Below are 26,389 nucleotides of genomic sequence, written 5' to 3'. Positions count from 1 at the left end.
AACAAAAGGATGTCCTTCATTAAATAAAAAATAAAAAAATGTGATGATGCAGCTACTTCTTTCAAATTACTCAGGATCTCAACAATTGCTCTTCCTCAACGGAATTAAAGGAAGAGAGGGTGTTTTCTGCATTTTCTAAACATTGAACAGAAAGCATTTTCAGAAGTCACATCATTATTTAAACTCTGATTATATACAACCACATATGAAACACAATTTAATTTACCTTTATGTGCAATGTGCAATAAGTCCTCTTGCAGCTTAGTAAATTCTGATGTTGTTTCAGAGCCATCAGAATAATTTTTCTCCTCTACAAAATCTATTGTAGATAAGTTAGGATTGGAAGCATGCAGTCTCATAGGGGCAGAAAATACAGAAGGCACCTGTAAAGAGGACAGTAACTTGTGATGTTTTTACAAATGTAAAGAAAATTTTATTTTATTGTAGCCACCTGGGTTACATGTTGGAGACACCAAAAATGGGAAAACTACTATCATTTACCAATAGGCTTTGAATCAGTGATGCTTGGCAAGTGAAATCATAGGTACAGCTTTGCCCAAGATACCATAATTGGAGATTGGGCAGAAGTCCAAGAAACACACCCATTGGGAGCTGTAGAATGTGCTATACAATTTTCCCCCACTTATAGCTAATCACTTGGCCTCTGGATGCAAATGTGTACAAAACTATCTGGAGAATCTGCAAAAATATGTACTGCTGAAAAAACCCAACTCCACAATCACCAAAATTGGAAGCAGATCAAAAACATGGGCAAAAAACCATGGCCAGTCTGCTGAAGGTAACAGCACAGATCCTATTGCAGATATCTATGCCAACATATTTGTCTGTTGTCTGATATATTACCACTTAAAATGAACTAGCACAAAATACTACTTGAAAGGATTCATATTTCCTGAACTGGTTCCACCAAGAAGTGATGAAAAACTAAGATGTGGAGTAAGATGGGAACTGAGAGGACTGAAGTTACCTGTAACATTGCTTTAGCCTCCTTCCCAACAACTCTGGATCGCCACCTCCTGTGTGTTCTCTTTTCTTTCTTTGGGCTTTCAAAAGGTCCAACCTTTTAACAATATACAAGGCAAAAATAATACAGATTGCCATAAAACCAGAAAAGCTTAGAAGATACACCTAGATCATTTAGGATTAGGGGTTGCTTTTTGGAATTGCACAACAAACCTGCATAGCATTTATAGCGGGTGCTGAGTATGTCCTGTGGAGAACATCCATGCTCTGTAACAGCTGGTTCATTTCCAGTAAATATGTGTGACAGTTGGAGAGGTCTGTTTTGAATAAGAGAATAGTTTAAGTTGCCCTAAAGTAGCAGACACACTGAAGATTTTTTCTGTGTAGCTTAGTCTTATTTGGATTGTAACTAAAATCACTAGTCCTTTTGAAAACAAGTGAATAGCCAGTTAATCATCAGCCACCCTGTTTCTCCCTCTGGTTTCAGAGAAAACTCTAACTGTAAAAACTGCTTATGGTGTAGTACTCTAGCTGTCAAGAAAAACTAGAAGAATTAGGCTACTTTCAACTTCCTTCATCTATCATTACCTCTTGAGCATTTTTCCATGTCTTCAGAAGACTGTAGCCAAGATGAAATCCTGGAATCATTACTCGAAAAGGAAAATGACAAGTTACCTCCAGTTGACAATGAATTCTGTTTGGTCAAGCTGCTTGCCTGTTCCAAAGAAGAAGTGAAAAATTAACAATATTTTATTGCTGTATGTACAAAATTTGACAGCCAACTGCTGAAGTCTATGATCAGGGACAAGGACTGAAGACATCAATAATATGAAGGAGAAGCAGCATATAAACTAGGTTCCTTGAGCATAATGTCAGGATCCCTAATGTACTGGCTGTCCATGAGCAGTGAAAACACTAAATGAACCATAAAAAAATTGCTGAAGATTAAATCTTGAGGAAGGACAAATTTCTGCATCAATTAAGTCACTTTAATTCAAATACCGTATTAGAACAGAAACAAAGTTGGACATTATGTTCCTTCTCCACGCTCCCCAAAGAAGCCCTTCAAAAAACTTAAATTTAACATGCATATTTTTGTTAAAGCTATTTTTCAGTGAAGAAAACAAGATACATTAGATGTTATTTAAAATTTTTACTCAAGGTTGTATGATTTCAGCATGTATTTGTCTTGACAGGCCTTAATACATGTGTGATAGATATACACCTCATCTGGGTAAATACTATCCTTTTACAATGTCTCATTAACCATTTTCAATCTTATTTTCAGCCTTTCCAACTATCAGACATATCAAGAGATACTGGAAATTCTGTGTAAGAGGAAACTGAGCAGTACCATTAAGTAGTTTCCAATGGGAAGAAATTTCTACCCATTAGTACTACCAGTTGCTTGTGGCCTAGAACAAGGTTTTCTTCTGTAATGTCACTACAAATAATAGCCATTCAAAAGCCTAATTACTTTTAGACCTTGCTAAACTTTTCATCTTTGATAGTATCTATATCAGGAAGTAGAACAAATCACATGCTTTTCAAAATATTATTTAAAACCAGTTTTAAAATGCTTCATCTTAAGCACCAATTCATGACCACTTCAGTGGCTAAGAGAAAAGCTGACTAAATTGTTTGGCTCTTCTCTAAAGCATACACTTGACAAACTTCATTACCTCTAGCTCACCTTATATCAAAACTCAAGTAGTACTAGTTTAAAATCTATCAATAGGAAACATCATCTACATCTTGGTCGGTTGCCATTTTCTCAATTGGTCTTTTAAAATTTACATTATAAGCTCCAACTTGAGTTGCAAATTAAAATAAAACACACTATCCATGTGATGTCATTCAGGACTAGGTCAATTTATATAATCAGTGTGCAATAGTAGTAAGCATCCATAAGCACATCTCTTTTTAAACTATGTAGCTGAGCTATTTTACTGCTACATAAAGCTGTGTGAGCTTTAGTCATCTATATATGTATGCCCAAGTAACAATCCCAGTACCTTTAAAATCACAAGTAAAATGAATTTAAAGACGAGCATGTATTGGCATTTTGTGAACAAATCCCACATAATTATCTCTTCAGAAATATATCTCATATAACCAAGTTTTCTAGAATTAGTATACAGGAGGGGCACAAGCAGGAGGGAAGAAGGACGTAGGCATTACCAAGAAATGGGCAAGAGAGAGTTTATATAACTTCAGTTAGCATAGGTTTGCTTTAGATCAGCATGGCTAAGCTTCAGAATCCAAGCATTCCCCATAAATGCACACAGATACATAAATATACCTCCCAACAATAACAAAAACAGATGTGAAAACTGTTTCTAAAAGCAAATTAAATGCAATGCAAAGTTCACTCCACATATTTTTCTCAAACTAACCTAACTGCTGGATTGATATTGATTAATATGAAGCCAGGGCTGTGTAAATTGGCAGACTTCCCTTTAGCTTCATCAGAGCTAAGGTGATTAACTGCAGCTTAAGAGTTATCCCCTTCTATTTTTCACATGAAAATAAGTAGGGCTTCTTTGCAGTGCAAATCTGGATTAATAAATTAGAAGTGAATTACAGTCTTTCATGCCAAAGAAGAAATAGTTTCCTGACAGTGAGCATAGAGTTTAGACACGCTGGTCACATGCATATTTTTATTATTATTTTATTATTATTATTTTTGAGAACACCAGCACAGAGACATCAAGGGATTTGCAACGTTTCACTTTTGCCCTTGATACTCTTCTCCCCTCTACCGCTGTTGTGTTTGGGAGAAAGACCTAAATGGCCACAAGAGGTCTGGCATTTCCTTGCAGACAGAGCCTCAGAAGAGCAGGCTGTCAGAGCCAAGGAGCTGCTGGCACCTTGGAAAGCATGCAAACAGCTCTTTGCAGAACAGCCCCATTACTGCAGGGTGAGTTACTGTTCTTGCAGCTGCCTGCTGGCACAGATCTCCTCCCATTCAGACATCACTAGCAAAAAGCTCTTCAGGCACATGTTTGTGTTTGGTAAAGTTCATAATCAGTTCCAGGATAGTCCTATCAAAGTGATGAAATGCAGGCACTGGAGAAGAAACCCACTCAGATCATGCAGCAATATAGCCAGGGGAAAGAAAACCTTAGGAGACACTTCTGGAGCTGACAGAGAGACGTTTCAGTTACAGTAAGTAACACAGTATTGCTAAAAAAGACAATATTCTCAAAAGAGGTCACTGGTTCTAGACTGAACCAAAAGAGCTTCTTTGGGTGAACATCAGCCAGTCAATGTGCAGACTATGAAGGCAGAGAGGTTTGTTTTCAGGCGTAGAACACAATCACTTTTCCACGCTATTGCATCAAAGCAGTCAGTTGTGGTGCTGGACTGTGCACCTGTCAGGTCATTTGTGAAACTCACAGTCACAGACTTCACCTAAAGAGACATACACTGCTGACTGGACTCATCTGGACCCCGTACCCATCTACAACAAGGTCCTTGGATTAGTTTGAATAATTCTTCTACCTCTTGGATAATTCTTATATACTCCACAGGTATACACAAATTAATTAATGTAAAATAAAAGGTTTTATTAGCTAAAGGACAAATGAAAACAAAGCTAAAGAGAAAAAAAAGATCTAGTTGAGTGCTCTTCTGTAATCTAGAGTAATATTCACTAGCAAGTATCAGACAAATACTGATTTTTGTCTCAAATATTATGAGGTTTCTAACTCAATATCCAGTTTTAAAAGTCATAATGAAATTACAATTTACAGCATTAAAACAATTAGACAATATTATAAAACTGAACAGCATCACAGATAAAACTGCTTAGGAGTAAATAAAAAAATAATATAATTTTCCTGTTGACATTTGGTATCATAACTTAAACCCCACCAATAAACTTCCTTATGGTCTAATAAACACAAATCAGACCAAATTAATCCCAGATGAAATCTCAGTATTTTTAAATCACAACTGTTACCTTTCTACTGGGAGTGGAATCAGAGAAACCTGGGGCAGAGTCGGCAGTAGTTGAGACAGGGAAGAAAGGATTATTGACATCGTGAGGAAACATGGAGATTTCGTTCTGCCGGTACAGCCTGTGATGCCGAAGTTTCGCAACCCATTCATCAAACAGCTCCTGAGATTTCACCTACACAAAATTTCAGGCTTTGTAACATCCACATTTAAAATCAGTAACAAGGAAGCAAAGGTATTTTGCGCTCAGCGGACAACTAGCTTGGCTGAACTTTATTGGCAAAATATCAGGATTTTTTTTCAAATGATGCTCCTACTAAATCACACACTGTATAAGCTTAAGCATGACAGAAAATTGATAAACATGATAAAGTCAGTTATTATAGTTATGACTTCCAGTGCAGAACCCTATGCTTAGCAACCTCCAGATGGAAAAAAAACCAACACACAACAACCAATACAAATAAACAAATACTTGATTTGTCATTTCTTCATTGCCATTTTTAGGGTTTAGTCAAGGTTAAACAAATCACAAATAAATATTTGATGTTGGTGATATATTTTATGTTGGTGATATATTTTAATACAACTTATTCCACAAGGATAAATAAATCTACATATTTGACTTTGGAAAATACTTCCTATAGATAAGACATAGAGCAAGAGGCAACTACTGAGAAAAGTATTTGTGCAACAAGTGCACACGCTTTCTTGAAAAAAAGTGCTGGGTGAAAGGAGTGCTGCTTGACATGCAACATCCTTGAGGTTTCTATGTCAGAGTTACTGACACTGGAACAGTAAGGCTTCTCAAATTACAAAGTGTAAACTAATCTGCTAATACTAAAAAATAAATTATTAGTGTAACTAACAAACCTCCTAGTACTAAAAAAAAACTAGGGTCTCCATCATACACAGCTAATGTTGTTATTTTGGGAGCGAGAATACAAAAATCTTGAAGACCTACCTTCAGGTGGTATATCTGCTCTTCTGTGTCCAAATCTATACATTTTGTTGATTTCTTTACAGACATGACAGAAAGTCCAACATCAATACAGCCATGAAGCTTCCCTCTCTCTATCTGCAAAAAAAAAAAAAGAAAAAAAAGAAAATAGCAATAACTCAAGAACAAAGCAAAAGGATAGATGAATAGTGCTGAAACCACTATTTCCCCTCTTCAACCTACTGTTCAGAACTGCTGAAATTCTATTTCCCGTTGCCAAAAATATGGAGTTATTGTTATTTTTTATAAAGTAGTGTTACTATCTCATAAAGATGAGACTTACATCAGCTTGGCATTTAGCATACTTCAAAATCCCTCTGTCCAAAAAGAAGTATCTCTGTAATCAGAAAGTCAGAGTTAAAAATCAAACAACAATAGACACCCATAAAACCCCTCAAACAAACAAAACCACACTACAACCCCTCCCCATATTTCTTTGGAGAACACTCTCTGCTCTTAAGTAACTTTTTGCCACAAAACCACACCAAGCAAGTCCCATTCACATGGTATCAGTCTTTCAGATACACATTCTTTTCCTACCTTGTGCCAGCCCTTCAAAGGCCATTTCCTCTTTTTCAGCAAGCAGCCCTCCTGCTTTTGTGGCTCCTGGGTACAATTCATCGCTCCCCGGAGTCCTTCTACAATTTCCCAGCTGTCCTGCTTAAACAGAAAATCCAAATCTAAATCTTCTTTCTTCCAAAGAACAGCATTTTTGAGAGATTCAAGAGGATAAAAGGCTTCAAGTAAAAAAAGTTGACATCTAACCCCAGATCCATCTCTACACTTTGTTATCTATCTCCCAAGAGATAAGATTCTTTTTCATTTAAATAGAGGCAATACTAACTAAACTACAAACTAAACTATTTTTATGACAATATATTTCATTGAATGTATGTGCTTAGCAGAATTTTATATGTATTTTATATCTATCTTTTTCTATACATAAATACACAGTCAAAATGCAGCATTAAAAACCTTCTGCCATCACAAGCAGAAACATTTCATGCTAAAAGGATACGTTTTGTAGGTTATGAAGCAGAAATAAAAGACACTGCAAATGAAGACCATTCCTATAAAATTATTTTTCCCATATTGACTACCTCAAGATTGTTTGATATGAACTGCACTGTCTCTAAAGTAAAAGTAATAAACCAAAATAAAATAAATAAAATAAACTTTAAAAGCCAGCGAAGTAACTCAAGTACTATAAGGAACATTACATAAAGAGCGAATACAAGAAAAATAAAAACCACTCTTCATTCAGATACACTTTTATTTAAAATAAGATCTCTCTTTTTTTGCTGTTAAGAATCTCTTACATTAAAGATCCTGAAACAACATAACAGAGAAGAGACTAAACCTCATAGTTTTTTTACAGTTCTTATTTATGGAACAATGTAACATGAGTTTTAACACTTCTATCAGAGATCTAATGAATTAATTCTTGCCAGCTACCATAGGATTTGACCAATCTAGAATTATGAACAGTTGACAGAAAATGGCATGTGTTATTACCATCTCCAAATATTTGAAAAATACTGAGAACACTTTAATGTACAGAATATAATGACAAATGGGGAATATAATGACAATGGGGAGCTACAGGGGTGGTTTCTGTGAGAAGCTGCTAGAAGCTTCCCCCCTGCCTGACTGAGTCAACGCCAGCTGGCTCCCAGACAGACCTGCTTCGGGCCAAGACAGAGCCCATCAGTGATGGTGGCAGCACCTCTGGAACAAGATGTTTAAGAAAAGGGGAATAAAACTGTGCAACAACAACTGTAGCCAGAGAGAGAAATGAGAATATGTGAGACAAATAACTTTGCAGACACCAAGGTCAGTGAAGAAGGAGAGGGAGGAAATGCTCCAGATGCCAGAGCAGACATTCCCCTGCAGCCCATGGTGAAGACCACAGTGAGGAAGGCTGTCCTCCTCCAGCCAATGGAGGCTAATGGTGGAGCAGATATCCACTTACAGCCCATGAAGGACCCCATGTTGGAGCAGGTGGATGCCTGCAGAAGGCTGTGACCCTGTGGGAAGCCTGCACTGGAGCAGGCTCCTGGAAGGACCTGTGGACATGTGGAGAGAGGAGCACACCTTGGAGCAGGTTTGCTGGCAGGACTCATGAACCCATGGGGGAGCCATGCTGGATGTATGCATGGTACAAGACTGCAGTGACAGCATCTGATCCTCTTCCATGTACATCTGTCCAGAAGAGTCCAGCCTTTCCCACCTGAATCCTCAAAATTCCACATTTTTCAAAACACTGCTGCTGCAACTTGTTTTGGATCTGTTCACTCCTGACCCAAACTCTGCAGGATCTTGATCAGTATTTTCTTCTTCAAGAGATCTGACATCTCGTTGAATGAGGAAAAAGCATCAGTTGGCTATTGCTGGGAGCAGCTGCAGAAGGGGAAGAAAACTGCTTACTCTCTAAAATGAAGGAAAATTAATCAAGATAGTCAGTTATCATCTGTTCTCATCTGTCTGAAAGCAAAGGATCAAACTGGAGATATAAGATTTCATGAAAGCTATGGTAGCACTCAGAATGTGATCAGTTTTGCTGATTCCCACAACAGGGAACTGAAAGAGATACCCCAAAACACAGAACCAAATTAAAATCAAAACAAAAACCAACCAACAAACCCAACCAGACCCCAAAAAAACTCCCCAAAACTTCTAACTGAATGGCATTAGCAATTCTAGCATAAGAGTGATGTCCAGATTGGTAGTGTCTTAAGGTTATGATGCTACCAAAGGTTTTGTATTATCATGGGCCAATATCTGCACTAAATGATCAATACTGCATTTTCTTCCCAGGCAGACATTTCTCTTGAGACTGAGGAAGGAACATACTCTTTACTATTCTTAGCTCCAGAGGTGCTCATTTCAGAACAACACTGAAAATTCACCCTGCAGTTGCTACTTGGCTTATACCTGCTCTGGGACTGAGAAAAAAACAGAACATACACTTTGGTCTTCAGAAGTAAGTCTGTCATTAGGCAACTGTAGTAATATTCTTTATTTAACAAATTAAAACCCTCCTCATTTTCTGCAGCATCTGTACCATAGCAATGGCTTTCAGAACAATGCTTGCACTTGCAGCTTCCTGAATGAAACAGATGACAGTGCCAGACTTTCTTCCCATATAAAATGCAGTCAGTTGTACCAAATACTTAAAGCGCCCAAAATAGAAACCTGCTTTGTGGAGGATAAGGGTTGGCATCAGCTGCAACTAAAGCATTTGTTACGGTTCATAAAGTTGGCGGAAATTATTTCATTTGCTTTTTTAGAACACGAGGGTTTTTAACATAAAGCTGACATAAAGCTTTTCTCTACTGAATCTATTTTTTAAGTTAGTTAACATACTAAACTTAAAAATAACTACCACAATATATCTTCCTTTGATTATAGGTCAAATTAAATGTAAAGAACATCAATACCATTTTTCCTTCCTCACAAAACACAGTCTGAGTTGTGGCTTTGTGGAAGAGACTCCTTTCCATGACTGAAGGAGAGGGGCAGAGAGAAATGCAGAGAAGTGGAATATGGCAGTAGCCTGTCTGGGGCTTCAAGGTGAAGGTGAACCTAATGTCTTTGGTTCACACTTCAGATGTGTTCTACGTGGCAGAAAAAGAGCACCAAGTTTAGCAAAGGAAGGAGTAGGTCTCTCCAAGTCCTGCAGCCCTATTTAAGACAACTCTTTTTTGGCACAGTAGCCCATCCTCTGTATCACAGGAGTCTACCTATGGTCTACATCTCTATAGGGATCTACCTGAGTGGGCACAGCAGCCTCAGACTATGGGGAGTCTGTATCCTGATCTCAAGTAGCTTATTATGTGGTGCTAATGTGTGCCTTCAACAGAGCCTGTGCCTAGGAAATCAGGGAGACTCAAAACTCAGATCCCACTATTTTTGAGGGAAAAACAAATTTGGTATTCAGGTCCCTTCTCCTGTGCATTTCAGAATTTCTTTCTACTTAATCAGATTTAAAAAACTGCTGTGTCAGATCAGCAGCACAGATAAAAGCACCTGTCAGGCTGATCTGTCATTAATCTGCAAGCAACAAGCCTAGCTCTGAAGGTTCTTCTGAGAGGCACAAGTGTTTGAAGGAAGAATAAGAAGCCCTTTGTGGAGCTGGAAGGTGAAGGAAACTATCAAAATCATAGCACTTCCCTGTAACAGAATGATGTTGTACTCTTCTACTAGGGCTTTGCAAAGGAAAAAAAAAAATCAAACCAAAACACAACACCAAAACCCAAGAAAAATCTGCAGTACTTTTAAACTAGGGGATTTTAACAGATTTCTAGAACTTTAAATTGCTGCTGTTTTCTTAAGGGAACACCTAAATTGCTGTCATTCAAACTAACATGCAGATGAAAAGGGCAAAACAGTTAACTCTCAGACAGTGGCATCACTCATCCCCAGTCTTGTCAGCACTGAGTAGGTGGATAGTAATAGGGATTGACAGTGAAGCTCCAATTTACCAATACAAGAAGCGGAGTGAGAAAAGAAGGAATTAATGATACAAACAAAACTACTTGATCATGTGTGACAAGAAATCCTCTGTGGGAAGCAGGGAGCAAAGAGACAAGACACTCAAAGAGACAAAATCTCAACATCCCCACTGCCCAGACAACTTAGATTTTATAACACGTACTATACAGTTTACACCAGTAAAGAGGGCCTATCTAGCAAGGTAAAGATCTTTATAATCTCTAAGACCAGATCCTTCTGGGGAGCAGGAAAAGGTGGAAAGATACCTGCTTCTCACCCAAAGTACTGCTGTGTCCAGACCAGTAAGTCTTGCTGACTGTTGGACCTAAAGGTCATGCTTTCCACATGCAGTACAGAATAGTATATCTAACAAAAACATTCACTGAAACATGCTACTATCACAAAATATAATTAAAAAATCAATTAAAGAAACATAAGGGAAAATTACCCACAAAAGTTATTTTCAAGTAAATATCCAGAGAATACACTGCACAGGATAGTTAAATATTTGTTTTCTTCAGCAAAACAGTTTGTTCTGTAAACTGCAAGACAACTTCAGAGTGAAAAGATAGTAATGTGAAAAACACCCAAACCACCAGTGATTTAAGGAAGGAGCAACAATACAGAGCCATGCACGTAAACACTGACAATGCTGAAAGAAACTAATTTAAAATAGTTTTTTCTTCCTAAATTTTGCTAGTTTGAAGGAATACCTCCAGGTCACTTCAGCAGATGCAAAGTTATAGGATAAGCTAGGAAGTTATTTCACCTGGTAAAGAATGAAACAGAGAAAGTATTAAAGTATTCCTTATAAATATTAGAAGTCCCTATTACAAAATTAAAATATCAGAAGTACCAGTGGAACCTTAAAAAGCACATGCAATTTCTGAAAACCATGTAGGAAACTACATAGGAACAACTATATAGGAAAATCAAGCAAGAAAAGTTTTTAGTCCTGCTTAGTGATCATTACTCAGCATAACAAGTCACACAAACTTTCCAACTTTTTTGGGCTTGCCCTCTATATTACCACCGCCTGAAAATATGGACCCATCAGTCAACACCTGTAGGTTCCCTAGATGCAGAAGTATATCATTACTTACTTGGTATTGCAACAATTGATCAAGAAAAGATTAATCCTGAAATATCTATTAAAATTGTGTTACTTATCACAATGTCCCATATTATTACAAAGAAATATTAACTCTGTCACCCTTCCAAATACATTGAGTAATCTTTATATCTTGGCCTTATTGCTTGGCCTAATAGGTGTACAAGGCAATTTATCATCTGCCTGACTACAATGAATGAACATGGACGTACCAGGAATACAATCAAAAGACCAAGTTGCATCTCACACCTTGGTCAGATACACCTTGCATTTTTGTATGAGGATCAAAGACTAAAAAACTGGGAATTGACAAGATAACATTAAACCTTACTGAATTTTTCCTTTGCTCCACAGAGGGCAGGTGATGGACAAAAAATGGATCAGAAACGAGACCCACTAATAATAGTATCAAACCCCTGAGACAATCAACAGATTTGATAATGTTAAATGGCAATAAGCAAGGTTCTTGCAGAATTTGCTTCTGCATAAGTATGGTTACTTATACTGGCTGTGTAACAGCCAGTGGATTTAGTCATGGTCATGTAAATCTTATTATTTAAATACTACTTGGTAACAATTGATAGACATGAACTGTTGAACCAGACAATACCAAATGTATTAAATTACACTTTTTTAAGATAATCTCACACCGAGGACACAAAAAATAATGTTGCAGGAAAACAAAAAAGGCATATTGAAAGCAGGGACTTATTTGCTTGGGATACTAGAAATGCACAGCATTTTCTACAAGCACAGCACTTTAATAGGCTTAAATTGTTGAGATATTTGCCTTGCCAATTCTGTGTTCAGGGCCAGAAGTCCCAGAAACGCAGGTGTTAATTCAAAACACAGCTGAGGTCTCCAAAGCTTTTGGGGGATTGGGATGCCCCAATTAAAATTTCAACCTGAGGCAGCTTCAAGAAGTTCACTAAGTCAGCATCTGTGCAAATAAAAGCTTATGTTACGCATATTGCTCATGATTTTGCAAGCATGGATCTTGAATGTAAGCCTAATTCTCAGTGTGGCTGAAGGTCAATGTTTCTTGCCCACAAACAGAAGCTGTCTTCGCTTGTCAGGTGCAAACACTCATAGATACATCTTCTAAAAGTGTAAGGTTTAATCAATAACGTCATCTCTGCAGAAAACAAAACATCCTTTGTATTAGGTATTCACACACCATGTTACACAAATTCTTATTTTCTTAACTATGCTTCTACATCAAGAAGCACCATTCACAGGCATTCCTAGGCACTTTTTCATTGTCAGGAAGTCCCTATGGCAAGTTTTGGAAAAAATGCATTCTCTTTCACACACGTACATGCATATTCCCTGGAAATTTGAAATAATCAGAGCAGTTACACAATATTCTGCCACAAAGTAGTATCTCACAGGGAAGATTTGGAATTTCAGGATCAAATCACTGAGACCCAGCTGCTACAGCATCAATATTTCACTATAAAGAAAGCAACCATAAATACGTGATAAAAATTCAAAGTCACTGTTAGCATTTCAGTTTTGTAAGTACCTGCTATTCCGTAATGTGTTTATTGCATTTGACTCTAAGCAAGATGCTGCCACCAAAACAAAACAGATTAAGGAAAACAGGGAAATGATGAAATAAAACAAACCAGTGACAGAATGCAGAGTTTAAGAGATTCACTGATATTCAAGAGCAAAAGTAACAGCCGATCGTAACAATGCCTCCAGTTTGGTTGAAAAAGTTTTTATTACCTGTCGACTTCCCTGCTTGGAGGAGCAGCTGCTAGTACTTCTTGAAGGAGACAACATTTTCTGGGATACACCGAAGCTCTTTTCCTCACTCATGGTCTAATACCATTTGGTTTGTTTCACATAAGCTTACTTAGAACACTATTAAAAGGTAATCTAGAAAATGTGTTGGAAGACTCCTATGAGAAGTGCAGAACTCATCCTTCACCCAAATGCAGTCCAGTGGCATGATCTGCATCCCATGGAAATTCCTAAAATGGAAAATAAAAACAAAAACCCACTTATCACATGCCATCTCTTACTGTCATCTTGCAGCATGAATAATGAAATTGTAATAAAGTATTTGGTAATACAAGCTGACTGCTTTACCGCACACTGTTAAAAATTCATTCAATTTCCTTATGATAAATTTTCAAGCCTTTAACAGGAACAATAAAAATTTTGGATCCTAAATGCATGACCTAATTGCCACTATTTATTCAGAGCACAGAGTACGGTATCTTCTTAAAGACCAAAATTAATAATAATAAAAAAGATTAATAAAGACACGCACAGCGTATTATAAGTATTTCTATGAAAAGAACCAAAACACTCTCAAAATGAGAAAAAAAATCTGATGAAATGTCTCACAAAAAGGATGGTGTTCAGTGGTAGTTCTTTACACCAAAAGCTCAACAGCATTTTCTGCTTCCTTTGTAGCATGTTGTACGGAAGAGGGAGAGAGCTAACTAAAAGTGAATTTTTTTGGAGTTGCCATGATACTCATAGAAAAGTAAAACCATTCTTTCATAAGAACACAAAATTCTGCTTAGAGGTTTTTGTTTCCATGCTCTCTCTTCATATAGCAGCTTTAAAAAAAACACAACAAAACCAACAACAACAACAAAAAAAAACAAACCTCAAACAAACAACAAGTCAGTTTGTCTGAAATGTAGAAGAAACAGCCAGTTTGACTGAAAGATCTAAGATAGTACTCCTGGTGCCAGAGGTACCTACATGAGGGGAAAAAGTCCTTCCTTGATTTGTAAAGTAAGCAAATCAGATTTGGACATAATTAACAGAGACTGAATATGAGACATGACAAAGTAATCCTTACTGCCATTTTTCTGAACTATAACTATATTAATGGAGGACCAGGACTCCATAGAGTTCAGCACTTTTATATCTATGTCTCAGGCTTATCTCAAGCATCCAGGTACTATTTGTTATTCTGATTTTAAAACTAATCTTCTCTTTTGTATGTATTACCAATGTAGATTAGAAAAAGCCTTGGTTTTATCTGGCCAGAACAGAACAAAGAGGCCAATGCCAGGAAAGAAGAAAGCATTACAAATAGAAGCTTTTGGCATGGGATAAAGAAAGCAAGACAAAACTGAAACAAAAAAACTCTGATGAAATGTGTCACAAAAAGGATGGTGAGTAATCCCCCAAATTTATTTATTTTTTTTTTCCTAGTTCCTTAATAATTCAACAAGTAATCACAGCTTCAGGTTGTAAGGGAAAAAAAGACAACAACAACAAAAATACCCCATCTCTGTATAAACAGCAATACATTAAAGCAGTGAGCATGCAAACTATGCTGCATAGAGCTGTGCATGACCACTCTTACCTGGAATAAGAAAGTTGTAACAAATATCACATCGGTTTTCCCAGTCAGTGACTGGAAGGATAATTAACAGTCTGTTTAATAACAGTGCTGTTTGCAGCACATGCAAATAAAAGCCACATCAGAAACTCTCAATAACAGATTTCCAGTGTGGGCAAGAGTTGTCATGGTAACTGCATATTTTTAAAAAACCAAACAGAGAATATAACAAAAGGATGATGCTTTCCAAAACTTGGGGTGGTGGTGGAGCTTTATGAATTGTGTATCACTTCAGATTTTATTGTTTTGGGTAAGGAATTTGCACATTAGGAAAAGTGCAATAACCACCACTGTGAGAAGAATGTAAGGAAGTTTGCACCAAGTGAGGAGATATGTCATTGCCAAAACAGGGAGGCACTACTTCACATATCCCTTGCTTCCTCTGCCAGAACACTCCTGAACTGGGCTCATTGGTTATTAAAGTTTGCCATTCATTTTTCCTTCAAGAGGCTTAAAAACCTATTCTGAGAGAAGTAGCATTTTAAGATCTCTAGTAAAACATTGTGTATTTTAAGAGCTTGTCTTCTTAAAAACAAAACAAAACATATTTAAGATTAAGGCAACAGTACACTGCAGAAAACATCTCTCCCTACTGCTGCAGTCTGAAGCATCCAATTTCCAAACAAAACTCTTTTCCAATCTACTGTGTCTCTTTGACAATATAGTTTGCTGTAACATTTCAACCAACATGGCCTTTTTTCACCTGAAACAAGGTCCCTCCTCATGGCATTTACCTTGTCCTAGTTGGAAACACTCCTAGAGCAAATCTAAGCTCAGCAACAGTAATTATACCATCCAGGAAGGTGTGCAAATACTGATCCTGGATCCAAAACTGACTGTCTTACCCTGGCTGCCAGCAGAAGTGACTGGGCCTCTTTAGAGTGTTTGATATCCTACATTACTTGTGGAACTTAAGACTACCAGGTACAAGAGCAATATAATTTTAAAGTAGGCATAAAAATCAGTATCATGCTAAGTTAAGATTTCAGCTAAAATTGATGCATTGAGGTCAGCCTGATCCAGTTGCTTCAGGTTCAATACCTTTTGCTCCTCCTCCCCATGTCACAGGACACTTGCAGAACAGAGTCACAAGTGCTCTTTTGGCCTAATTCTTCACTAAATGCAGCAGCAGCAGCAAAAGTAGGCCAAGACTACTTTTGCAAATGACCCTGCCAGGTGCATTTTGAAGAATTAAGAATACATGAGTATCAAATATTATTTATAGCTACTACATCCTAAACCCATAAACAGCACTTATCTCTACTTATCATCTGTTACTAAGAGCCTTATCATTCTACATCAATTAAAACTTATGTAAACATATGAAAACATGTACAACAGGAAGACCTATATTTTTTAAAGAAAAGTACTGTCCTGAGTTGTCCTCAAACCTTTAAAATTGCACAGGTTCAAAGAAACCTCTCAGTATCACAATTAATCTCTTTCAACTCTCAAAGAAATAAGCTTACATAAAAATCCAAGTTTTTCGACATCTCACAAAAGAAGAAAGGCATAAATTCAGAAAAGAAAAAGAAAGGAAAACTGCAATTAAAAAATCAGCATTATGCAATTATTTTTGTTACGGCACTGGAAGAAATGTAAAGCATTAACAGCTGCTTCAGAGCTGATTCAGCAGTGAAAGAACACTGAAGAGAGAGTGAAACTGGAAGCATATATTTCATTCTATAACTATAGTTAATTCAGGTTTTGTGGATAGAAGAATAGGAACAACAGAAAGCCTGACGAGAGCTATGTGGACACGGAAAGCTCAGGACTGAGCAATCCAAATCAGAGTTGCAATCAACATTGAGTGACTTCCACTGAATTAAAATAGAAACTGTTCTAAAAGCTTTGCTCTGGATCTGTTATTAAATCATTGAGTTACATTCATTCACATCCACTTGGATAAACAAAGCAACAGTCTTTTCCAAGTAATGCTTTCATGGCTTTTGCATTATAGTTAAAATTATTTGCTTTAATCTATTCCAGTGTCTCATCTGTCTCAAAACCAGAAAGAAATAGGTATAAGCTACAGATAAGCCATCTACAACTTCTGGAGAAGTATTTCAAGGAGGGTGTTAGCTGTTCTTGAATTACCATATGGTTCACACTGTTAAAGGACAAAGCACACAACTGCTGTACTGTTGCTAGGTATTCTCTTTACAGAGCAAAACTTGAATAAACAAACAAAATAGTTTTAATAACTTTGGGTTTTTTAAACTAACTTTGAAAACAAAAGTTCAAAACAACTTCAGGAGACTAACAATTACAGGAAATACTTCAGAATTGCTTTTCATCAGATAGGTGCTGTCTCTAGAGATCAAATCACAGCCTCTGTTGAGAAGATGTTTTCATTAGCCACGGACACATACTGCTCTCTCATATAGTTTGTGATGCAAAGAAACAGTCGCTACCATTTAGATCACCCTCTTAAGGAGGCTTTTGTAGTAATTAAATCATGCCATTTCAGTGACCCAAAAGAGGCAAATTTAGTTCAAACAAAACTCTCCTCATTGTCTAATCAGGAGAGACACAGACAGAATGGGAAAGGGAAAAAGCTAGACAAACAATAATCATGCTGCATTTAACACCAGGATACTTTTAATGTAAAAAGTTCATCACTTGATGAAAGAAAATCTTTTATGTTCCAGTGTGTGGAAAGCAAAAAAACAAAAGAGAATAATCCCCCAGAAACAATTCAGTAGCCAGCATATCAAGAAAGACATCAAAGAAGATCATGCTACAATGTGAAGTCTAGTCAGACTCTCCTCAAACATAGCAAGTATCTGTTTCACTAACCCTTTGGGTGAATAATTCAATCCTTGTATTAGAAAAGATACCATATAAATTTAGAAATAGATCAATTGTCACCTGGAAACACAAGTATATATAAAAATACCAACTATCCCTCAAATTCACCATAGAAATTGACTGTAATACTGCATGCAGTATGACTCGTTTTAAATGTGTAATCTTGACACTCTTTACAACCCCCAGGATATCTGTGACAGACTATATAAAAAAAATGCTGGGTGTATATTTTAGACAGATATATTAAAAATCTTGGTGACTTAGCAATACAGAAAATACATGTAATACAGAAAATACAGTAATGTCTGTATTGTTATGGTAATTACCCAGCTATCACACCACCTTTTCCACCCAACTTTAAATCATAGTTGCAAATCATATCTAATAGGACTGACCTAGCTCATCATGTGGTCCTAAATAATTAATTCTTCTCCCTCCCTGCTAGCAGCTTATTGGAAAGAGCCTTGCCTAGGGACAGCCTCCAGCTCAGGGCTCTCTAGCAGGAACTACCACACTGAGTGAGGTCCCACATGACCCCTCCAGGTCTTAGCATGACTCTCAGAGACTTTACCAAGAAGCCAGAAGCTGGGGGATTGCAGGAAGTGGCTTCTAACCCAGTAACAGAGGGGCCTATAGTCTTCCCGTCAAGATGATGCAGCAGAGAACAGGTACTGAGCTGTGATCAAATCCTACACTGGCAGCACATACACTGCATACAGCCATCCTAAGGAGGTTGACAGTACTCCCTGTGCTCAGTTAATAAAGCCACATCAGTTCTGTTAGCTCTGGAAGTGCTATTCATCTAAAGAAGACCTTACAAGTAAAAAAAAAAACAAAGGATGATCAGGCAATAGAAAAGAGGTTTATTATCATTTTCAGTGAGGAAAGTAACAGGCACATGGTATCATTTTACAATTTGTACTAAAAACCCTGGAAATGCCCATCCATTAGTAATAACATCCAAGAGTTGGTAGGAGTGGAAACATTACCAGCAGAGCTTTGGCACAAGCTTTGTTGCCTTCCAATTTTCTGCTGTTACTATTTCAAGCTTTGCTTTGTTCACTAAAACGAGGATGCCCCAAGGCTTATTAATTTTTTAAACTTAAATGTAACTGAAATACAAACTGTTTGTTTTCCTAGATTAAGTTTTGATAAGCACAATGTTAGTTCTGGAAGTCAGTGCTCTCTCATGAAAATACCTGTCAGTCTGCCAGTACGTAGTAATTCAAGATCTTAAGACAGCATTGCCTGCACATCAAGAAAAAGACATCACTTTCCTGTCAAATCATTGAAGGTATCAACTTAACTTCAAATCAGACTGTCTTCTTTGTGACATAAGCTACCTAATGCTGCGAGATGCATAAATCTATCAAGGCTGACATCAAGCAATAATTTAGTAAGCCAGCTGACATAATTGGTTTAGCTATGGAGACAAAAACAAAAAATATGTGGGTTTAGGTAGAAGAGCAAATAGGACTACTGGAAGACATTTGGTGGCCCAGGAATAACCCACACCAAAGTCTGAAGAAAAACTTTACGGGGAATGCATGAACAGCAAACAAAACACAGAGATCCTTTATCTCATACAGGAAAGCCAGACATGTTCATTAAAGAGTGGCAGGATTCAACAAACCTGCTTTGTCCTCTTATGTGTTGTTCTGCTTTTCACATTTTAGCATAATCTATTTTCTAAAAAAAAACACCAAACCAAACAAACCCCAAAGTAAAATAAAAGAAAACCTAGGTCCTCCTCCTAGAAATCAGTTTTTCCACAATACACTGGAAGTGACACATAGGCCTTCTGTATGTCACATAACTTCTAAAAGAAAACAGTTACAAAGGAAACAAAGCTTCCCTTTGAGAATGTTTAGGTCTTCTCCTTTGAAAGCAGGTCTGTTAGTTCAAAATTTAAATATCATTAACTTTAATGACCATGGTAACAAGATTCAGTTTTTCCTAAGATACATATAAATTCATTTACACACTTTATAAAGTATAATGACCAAGAGTTATGAAAATGTCATATTTCTTCTTGATCAACTTACCCTATCTTTAGAGGTTTCTGTCTCTAAGTGCATTCCAGAACATCATTCTCAGTGTACTTTAAAGCATTAGTATTTATAAATGCAGAACTGCAGCTTTCTTTTGAATATTTTGTCTTCATGGAAGGTCTTCCGTATTAAGATAGCTTGAAACACCAAAATAGGTGCATAGTACTCTGAACAAGAGTAGGTACTTAGAAGCACATCAAAGTTAACCCTTTCCAACACAACCTCATGGAAGGGGCCACTAACATCCCAACCCTGTGTTTCTGAATATAAAATGTGTGAATAAATCTTGACACTTCAGAGATGAGTTGTAGGAAGCAATTAACATGTATAAAGAATACTGAGGATAATTAGCACTAAGTGCTAAGTATTTTGTTATTAATTCCAAAAGGTAAGAGCTTCTCAACTCCAAGCATTTAAAAAAGAAAAAAAAACAAAACAAAAACTAAAAGTGTTAGGAATTGGGCTGGAGCTCTTCAAGAACAGACAGGACAATGCCTGCAGCTGTCCTTTTGCTTGGAAACATGCATCACATACACGTATGCAGGTGACAAGAACTGTGAGAAGCAGATGCAGAGCACAGTGTTCTTAGAAGAGTCTACATCACAGTTGGTCTTACATCCATTCATATTTATGATTGTAACAAACACCCTCACAATAGGAACCAGGAGAGAGGTTCCACAGACCAGGTTTTCTGCAATATTATACTCATGTCATAGGATAAAGATGAACTGAGAGAGACCCAAATGAAAGAGAGACAAGATGTGGGCAACCAGATTATAAATCAGAATGATTACAGGCCTAAGAAATATGAAATGGAAAAGTATCAATAAAAATAGCTGGGTCAGCCAAAAAAGATGCAGCCTAGAGATAAGGACCTCCAACTATGTTAACAGGGTGTCTCTGGAACAGGAAAAACACCATAAACAGGATCATCTCCCTACCTCAAATGATAGAGCCTCATCACCACCTCATCGAGTTCTGAAATGCTGGAGGAAAACATGAATCCAATAAGAGTTACCTTAGAGGCTCTACTTAGAGCTGGTAAGAGAACTTTTGACCTTGAAAAAGGTCAAAGGAAATTTTGACCTTGAAAAAGGAAGAAAGTAAACACTTTGCACTACTCTGGGTAGTGCAAGCTACTAGCTATAGATTTCAAATTAATTAAAAAAAAAAAAACCCAAACACACACAAAAAGCCAAACCTGAAGTTCCTCATTATTAAAAAAAAAAAAAAGATACTTCAGTCACACTCCCATTCTCAAGCATTTTTAAAAGTATAGAAGATGGAAGGTCTTAATTAGGATGCGTCAGCAATATGAAGGAATGAATAATTTACAAAGAACTTGATTTGAGCTCAGTGAAAGGGTGCTACAACGTAACAACCTGTATCTGCTATTTCCAGTGAGTACACATTTTTTTTACTTCCATCCCCGTCACTGTAAACAGGCTACAGAGGCAAGAGACAACAACATCAAGAGTTTTATAATATATGCAGTCTAATGTCTTGGTTGCTTCATAGCATTTTTGAGGTTGGTTATACTTGAACTGCAACTAACAACTGAATGTTAATTATAACCTACGAAAGCAGCAATAAACAGAAGCATGTACAAGTGATGTAGATTACCCTTAATCTGCTTAACATTAGAAGAGTGCCACCATTCTTGGTCCTTGCTTTCTATCTCTTCACTCTCCTCCCAACCTCTTATGATTTTTTGTATTTGTTTCTAAAATGCTGACATATGGTACAGGCTTTTCTAGACCATCAGGACTCACATCACAAAAATAAATTAAATCTGTGGTTAATTATGTGTAGTGCAGCATGAAGTGCATCCTGACATACTTAAACAAGACATTTTTCACAATTTTTTATATAATGCACTTGAAGAATTTCTGAAAAGGAAAAGAAAGCCATTTCTAAGAAGAAAGAGCAACAAGTTTTTTGGGTTTTTTTTAATAAAAATATGCATAAACTAACAACATATGAAGTTACAAGAAATATAACATTAAAAGCTAATTTCTTAACAGATGGCAGTCATGCCCACTTCACCCATGCTGACCTACATATCTTGTTCCTTAACTTCCGATAATATTAATCTTTCAGTGACTGCATTTTCCATGTTTTTTCCAACAAGTGATACTTCCAAGATAAAAGGTCTGAGAAACTCATTGAAATATATTTTTACATTGTAAAATATAGAACACATAAAGGAGGAAAACAACTTTACAAAGCTTATGCCATAAAATTGCGCTTTTGACAGAAAATCATCTTTTCAAAGGCCAAAAGTGAAATTCTATGTACAAAGTTTTCATCAAGTCTTGACCCCAAAACTTGAGGTTTGCAGATATCAAAGCATTTTCACAATGCACACTTTATTCAAGAAAAAATACACGTGTGATACAGACAGGTAAACCAACCACTGAACTGAATTTCATTATTTTGTTCTATACTATTAATTGAGAAAAGACAGAAAAATTAAATGCATGTAGAAAGTGAAGAGCTGGAGGAGGAATATGAAAATAAATTACCGTGAATGGTAATTTAAGTCAAAATAATTTCAAATTTCCATATAAAATGCACCAAATCTCTTCTCCTAAGCATTATGTAATGCTGTTTTTGATAGCACATTATAAAATACTCCCAAAATATTCAAATATTTTACTTTTTTTACTCCAAAATGACAAGGTTTTACATGGAATGCAAATCTTGGAATGACCAAGGGCAGTTGGAATGATTACATTTGGAGAAGTTACATCATCAGCATTTGCAGTTTTCCAGTCTTCTCTTCTGTACTCAAAAATAGGAAAATAAGTCAACTGTCCTAGCAGCAAAAGAACAAGGTGGCTGTGGGAGCTGACAATCCTCCACAGTTCCAATTTCAGACTGTTGTTCTCAGGTGTGCTAACTCATCTAACTGCTCATCAGCATCTGAGGAAAAGAGTAAGGTAGTTTGAGCATATTTCCGCTTCATATGCCATGGAGACACTGTTGCAAAAATATCCCTTTGGAAAGACTTAAAGGCTTTCCCGCAGTAGAAGAAGGAGGGCTTCTAGGTAGCAAACCCTTTACGGATGAAATTTGAGAGATGGATTTTGTTGTTAGCAACAAAGACATCGAGAAATTACCACACAACTGATTAGCTAACAAAGCTGTGAAAGACTGGACAGAGAATCAAAAGGACAAAAGACAAAGAATCAAAAGCTCCTGGACTGAAGGACCAGCAAGTCCCTCCATGTCCCTGGTTAGAATGATCTTTCAGAGTAGAAGACTTGCACTAATCTGGAGTGTAATATAATTGTGGTTGAAGCTATTCCTACATTGTTCCCAGTGAGCTGACTGAAAAGTTGCTCTCCAGTGTGATTTTACAATACCAGTTAGGCAGAGGAACAGTGAAGGTGATCATTGCTTCAATTGCTTCAACAGTGAAGGAGACCATTGCATCAATTAAATAAAACAGTGACCAAGAAGATCTCCTGTAACACTCCGGTATCATTTGCATCACACATCAAAATCCACTTTTTTCAGATTTGTATCACGTACAAAAAAAAAGTTAGCTAATTACTTGAAGAAAAACATTTTGATCTCTTCCCTTGTGTTTCTCTCCTTTCAGCACCATTAGGTTTTTCAGAGATCTTGAAAGTGGGACAAATAAGGAGCCACATGCTACGATCTGAATAGCATCCAGCAAAAGCTGACCACATTTTTGTGTTTCCCAAAACACTCATCCTAAAGTGCAGTTCATTTAGACTGACCCAAAACTGCATTAAATTTTCACACTTCATATTTTTCTTTCACATGAATGATAGTGTTCCCAGCTATACTAATTATAGCCTATCACCAACCTATTAAAAAATTCAGTATCATTCCCATAAACTGGATAGAACCTTGCTTTTACTGTCTATGGTATCCAGCAACTCATTTTGTAAAGTCTGTTGTTTGCTCTTGTGGGTTCTTTATACAATTCCAGGATACAATGCTTTAAAATAATGAGTTTCCAGTAAATGCTGCAATGCACTGGTTTTGCTGCCTTGTGCAGAAGGATCTGATTTTATATTAATTTTGCCTGGGGATTCTGCAAACTACTCAGAGTTCTGATCTCCTGTTTGCACATTCACATCTTCATCTCCCTCCTTGTCTCACTCCCTGTGCCTGGAATACTTTGCTAGAGTTAGGCAAATAGCATGAAGCATTTGGACATAAAAAACAGCATCTAAACTACCATATACAGCAAATTTAAGATGCTTAAACTCAACAACAAGTGCAGGAATTGTCAAGTTGGATGTTGTGCATCAGGCATGAGAAAGTTAATAGATGTGACAAATGCATTTCTTCCCATGTGAATTTAATGTTTCTCAGCTAGCATACCTAAATTAAGTCACACATTAGTTATGTCTGAACAGAGTAGAACAACAATTAACATTTTGTACATAATCAACCACTAGCGTTTTTATACTCAGATCTAATCTGAGGGACACTGCAGGCCTGACTTTTCTTCAGCTGAGCAAGCAGTGAAGTATTATTTCAATAACATCCACTTAATCAGTCTTCATGTCTTCATACATATTTCACAGGTAGCAAATTAAATAGATCATGTGAAAGCAAACAGTTCAAATTGGGTTGCCACAGTTTCTCCAAAACCACCAAACAGCCTTCCATTTTATCTTCCCTGTAACATACTGACTCAGGACTTGTTTACCACCAGTAACAGAAATACATGAATAAATAAATCAGCAATGCTAGTTTTCACAATAATTTCAGAGTACTCTGAAATACAAAAGCATGCAGAAATAGGAGTACTTCTTTTATGACAGCAATAAAATATTCTTTATAAAGGAAGGTGTATCTTCCATACCTTGACCTTTGTAACATACTATTTGCTAAATAAGCGAAGACCTAGTTAAGGACAGTTTGTTAGCTTCTATAGGTGTGTTGGGAATAAAAAGACAACCAAGGATAATGTAGACCCTCTCCTGAAGGAAACAGGAGACCTAGCTATGCAGGATATTGAGAAGGCTGAGGTTCTCAATGACCTTTTTGCATCAGTCTTCTCTGGCAAGTGTTCCAGCCTCATTGCAAAGGACACAGCAGGTGAAAGCAGGGACGGGGAGAACAAAGTACCCCTACTGCAGGAGAAGAACAGATTCGTGACCATCTAAAGAACCTGAAGGTGCACAAGTCTATGGCATCTGATGGTGTCCATCCACAGGTCCTGAAGGAGATGGTGGATGCAGTTGCTAAACCTCTGTCCATCATATTTGAGAGCTCATGATGGTCTGGTAAGGTTCCTGCTGTTTTTTTTTGAAAAAAAAAAAAAAGGGAACATAGCCCCTATTTTAAAAATAAGCAGAAAAAGGAAGACCTGGGAAACTACAGGCTTGTCAGTCTCACCTCTGTGCCTGGCAAGATCATAGAACAGATCCTCCTGGAAAATCTGCTAAGGCACCAATTTGGCACCTTCTACAACAAGGCTACAGAGATGATAGACAACGGCAGAGCAACTGATGTCATCTACCTGGATTTGTGCAAGGTATTTGACACTGTCCCACATGACATCCTGGTCTCTGAACTGACAAGGCATGGATTTGACAGATGGACCACTCGGTGGATAAGTAGTTGGCTGGATGGCCACACCCAGAGAGTTGTGGTCAGTGGTTCAGTGTTCAAGTGGAGGCAGGTGACACGTGGTGTTTCTCAGGAGTCAGTATTGGGACCAGTGCTGTTCAACATCTTTGTTGGAGATACGGACAGTGGGATTGAGTGTATCCTTAGCACATTTACTGATGATTCCAAGCTGTGTGGTGTGGTTGATACCCTAGAGGGAAGGGAGGCCATCCAGAGGGACCTTGACAGGCTTGAGAGGTGGGCCAGTGCCCACCTCGTGAAGTTCAACAAGGCCAAGTACAAGGTCCTGCACCTGGGTCAGCACAACCCCAGGCACAAATACAGGCTGGGAGGAGAATGGCTGGAGAGCAGCCCTGAGGAGAAGGACTTGGGGTTGGTAGCAGATGAGAAGCTTGACATTATCCGCCAGTGTGTGATTGCAGAGCAGAGGGAAGCCTGAGCTGCATCAACAGAAATGCAGCCAGCAGGGCAAGTAGGTGATTCTGCCACTCTACTCTGCTCTGGTGAGACTACATATGGAGTACTGCATACAGCTCTGGAGCCCTCATCACAGGAAACACATAGAGCTGTTGGAGAGGCTTCAGAGAAAGGCCATGAAGATGATCAAAGGGCTGGAGCACCTCTGCTATGAAGACAGTCTGAGGGAGTTGGGGCTATTCAGCCTGGGGAAGAGAAGACTCCAGGAATACTTTATAGTGGCCTTCCAGTACCCAAGGGGGGTACTGCAGAATTTTTTCTATGACAATTTTTTTGTGTTTTATATGCACACATGTATCTAGCATGTTGCAGTCAGACTTCTGGGCTATAAGTTAAATAATATGTGATGCACAGTTACATAACTGAAAAACAGGAACTTATCTTCCCAGAGGTGATGAGTAACAGCACAGCTGGAGCATCCAACCCCCCAGCCAGACACCCAGGCAGAAGACAGCAATAGTGGTTCCTTGTTCCTTGCAAGTCACTATTAAAGTGCCTCCAGCTTACAG

General features: G+C 37.5%; 1 protein-coding gene across 4 annotated transcripts in view; it reads right to left on the bottom strand.

Moving 5' to 3' along the window:
• Positions 1–13,373, bottom strand: part of OSBPL3 (oxysterol binding protein-like 3) — a 43,715-nt gene extending 30,342 nt beyond the window's left edge. For 2 of the 4 annotated variants that reach the window (XM_010007572.1, XM_010007574.1), the window contains exons 1-9: positions 13,281–13,373; positions 6,485–6,601; positions 6,228–6,281; positions 5,909–6,022; positions 4,949–5,119; positions 1,573–1,699; positions 1,198–1,301; positions 989–1,081; positions 227–383 (exon numbers count right to left, since the gene is read on the bottom strand). In XM_010007572.1, coding sequence (XP_010005874.1) covers positions 227–383; positions 989–1,081; positions 1,198–1,301; positions 1,573–1,699; positions 4,949–5,119; positions 5,909–6,022; positions 6,228–6,281; positions 6,485–6,601; positions 13,281–13,373 — 1,030 coding nt within the window. The remainder of the gene's footprint in view (positions 1–226; positions 384–988; positions 1,082–1,197; positions 1,302–1,572; positions 1,700–4,948; positions 5,120–5,908; positions 6,023–6,227; positions 6,282–6,484; positions 6,602–13,280) is intronic. The other 2 variants (XM_010007573.1, XM_010007575.1) reach the window with 1 other exon arrangement.
• Between the last annotated feature and the right edge of the window lie 13,016 nt (positions 13,374–26,389).

Source organism: Chaetura pelagica, unplaced genomic scaffold, assembly GCF_000747805.2.
Source record: "Chaetura pelagica isolate M959 unplaced genomic scaffold, ChaPel_1.0 scaffold10, whole genome shotgun sequence".
Lineage (NCBI taxonomy): Eukaryota > Metazoa > Chordata > Aves > Apodiformes > Apodidae > Chaetura > Chaetura pelagica.
This window is presented reverse-complemented; position numbering and strand designations above follow the sequence as displayed.